The sequence below is a fragment of the Propithecus coquereli genome, unplaced genomic scaffold (assembly GCF_000956105.1).
Source record: "Propithecus coquereli isolate 6110/MARCELLA unplaced genomic scaffold, Pcoq_1.0 Scaffold9, whole genome shotgun sequence".
Taxonomy (NCBI): Eukaryota; Metazoa; Chordata; class Mammalia; order Primates; family Indriidae; genus Propithecus; species Propithecus coquereli.
Window position 1 is genome coordinate 8,782,933 of NW_012155284.1, and position 1,148 is coordinate 8,784,080.

Here is a 1,148-nt window from a genome sequence, read left to right on the forward strand (position 1 = left end):
GTATTTAATGAAGTTCCCTTTTCTTTTAAAATCGTAGGAAAAAAATTCCTTTTGCCTTTTAGAAATGAATTAGCTTAATATTCCCTGTTCCAGGCATATTTAATTTGTATTAGCTTCCTGTGCTTTAATGTAGTAAAATCAGTCTTCATGCTCTAGATTTACTTTTATAATGATCTATTGAATAATAAAACTAATCTCATAGAATAAAATTTCTCAAGATTAATACATTTTTTTCTGGAACTTTCACTGTGGGTAATATGGACTTTTTGTAATAAATAATATCACTTGATAAACAGTTGAATTAAAGCTATTATACCTCATGTATTTCTTTTTAATGTAGATATTGACATAGAACTCTTATTTGTTTTAATGTGTTTAAATTTATTTTTTACTTAGCTGAATGCAATATTCATACATCTCCTTCTCCGGGAATTCAAGTAAGGCATGTCTATACTCCCTCTACCACAAAGCATTTCTCACCCATAAAACAGTCAACTACTCTAACCAACAAACACAGAGGAAATGAGGTCTCTACTACACCTCTGTTAGCAAATTGTAAGTATTTGCTACTTGATGTATTAAAATATTCTTATTACTAATATAGTAGTTTGAAGAGTTTGACTTTAAAACATTATTTCCATTAAGTACATATTCTCTGGATAAAGGAAATGTGGTATAGATACACAATGGAATACTATTCAACCTTTAAAAAGAAGGAATTTTTATTGTTTGCAACAGCATGATAAACCTGGAGGACATCATGCTAAGTGAAATAAGCCAGGCACAGAAAGTCAAATGCCACATAATCTCGCTTATATGTGGAGTCCAAAAAACTAGAACTTGTAGAAGTCGAGAATAAAAGATAGTAACCAGGGGTGGGGAAAGGGCGTGGCTGGGGAAAGGGGAGATGTTGATCAAAGGGTACAAAGTTTCAGCTAGACAGGCAGGAGGAACAAGATTTAATGACCTATTGCATAAAATAGACTATAATAAATTATGCATTATATATTTCAAAATTGCTAAAAGAATAGATTTTAAATGTTTTCATCATGAAAAATGATAAGTATGTGAGGTGATAGATTTTTGTTAACTAGCTTGATTTAATTCTATCATGTAAACGTCTATCAAAACATCACATTGTACTTAAT

The 1,148-nt window shown here is 30.5% G+C and overlaps 1 protein-coding gene across 1 annotated transcript in view; it reads left to right on the forward strand.

Annotated features, from left to right (window-relative positions):
• The window catches only part of ANKRA2 (ankyrin repeat, family A (RFXANK-like), 2), a 27,357-nt gene that overhangs the window by 20,091 nt on the left and 6,118 nt on the right, over positions 1-1,148 (forward strand). Inside the window, exon 3 of the mRNA XM_012664488.1 lies at positions 397-555. Coding sequence (XP_012519942.1) covers positions 397-555 — 159 coding nt within the window. The remainder of the gene's footprint in view (positions 1-396; positions 556-1,148) is intronic.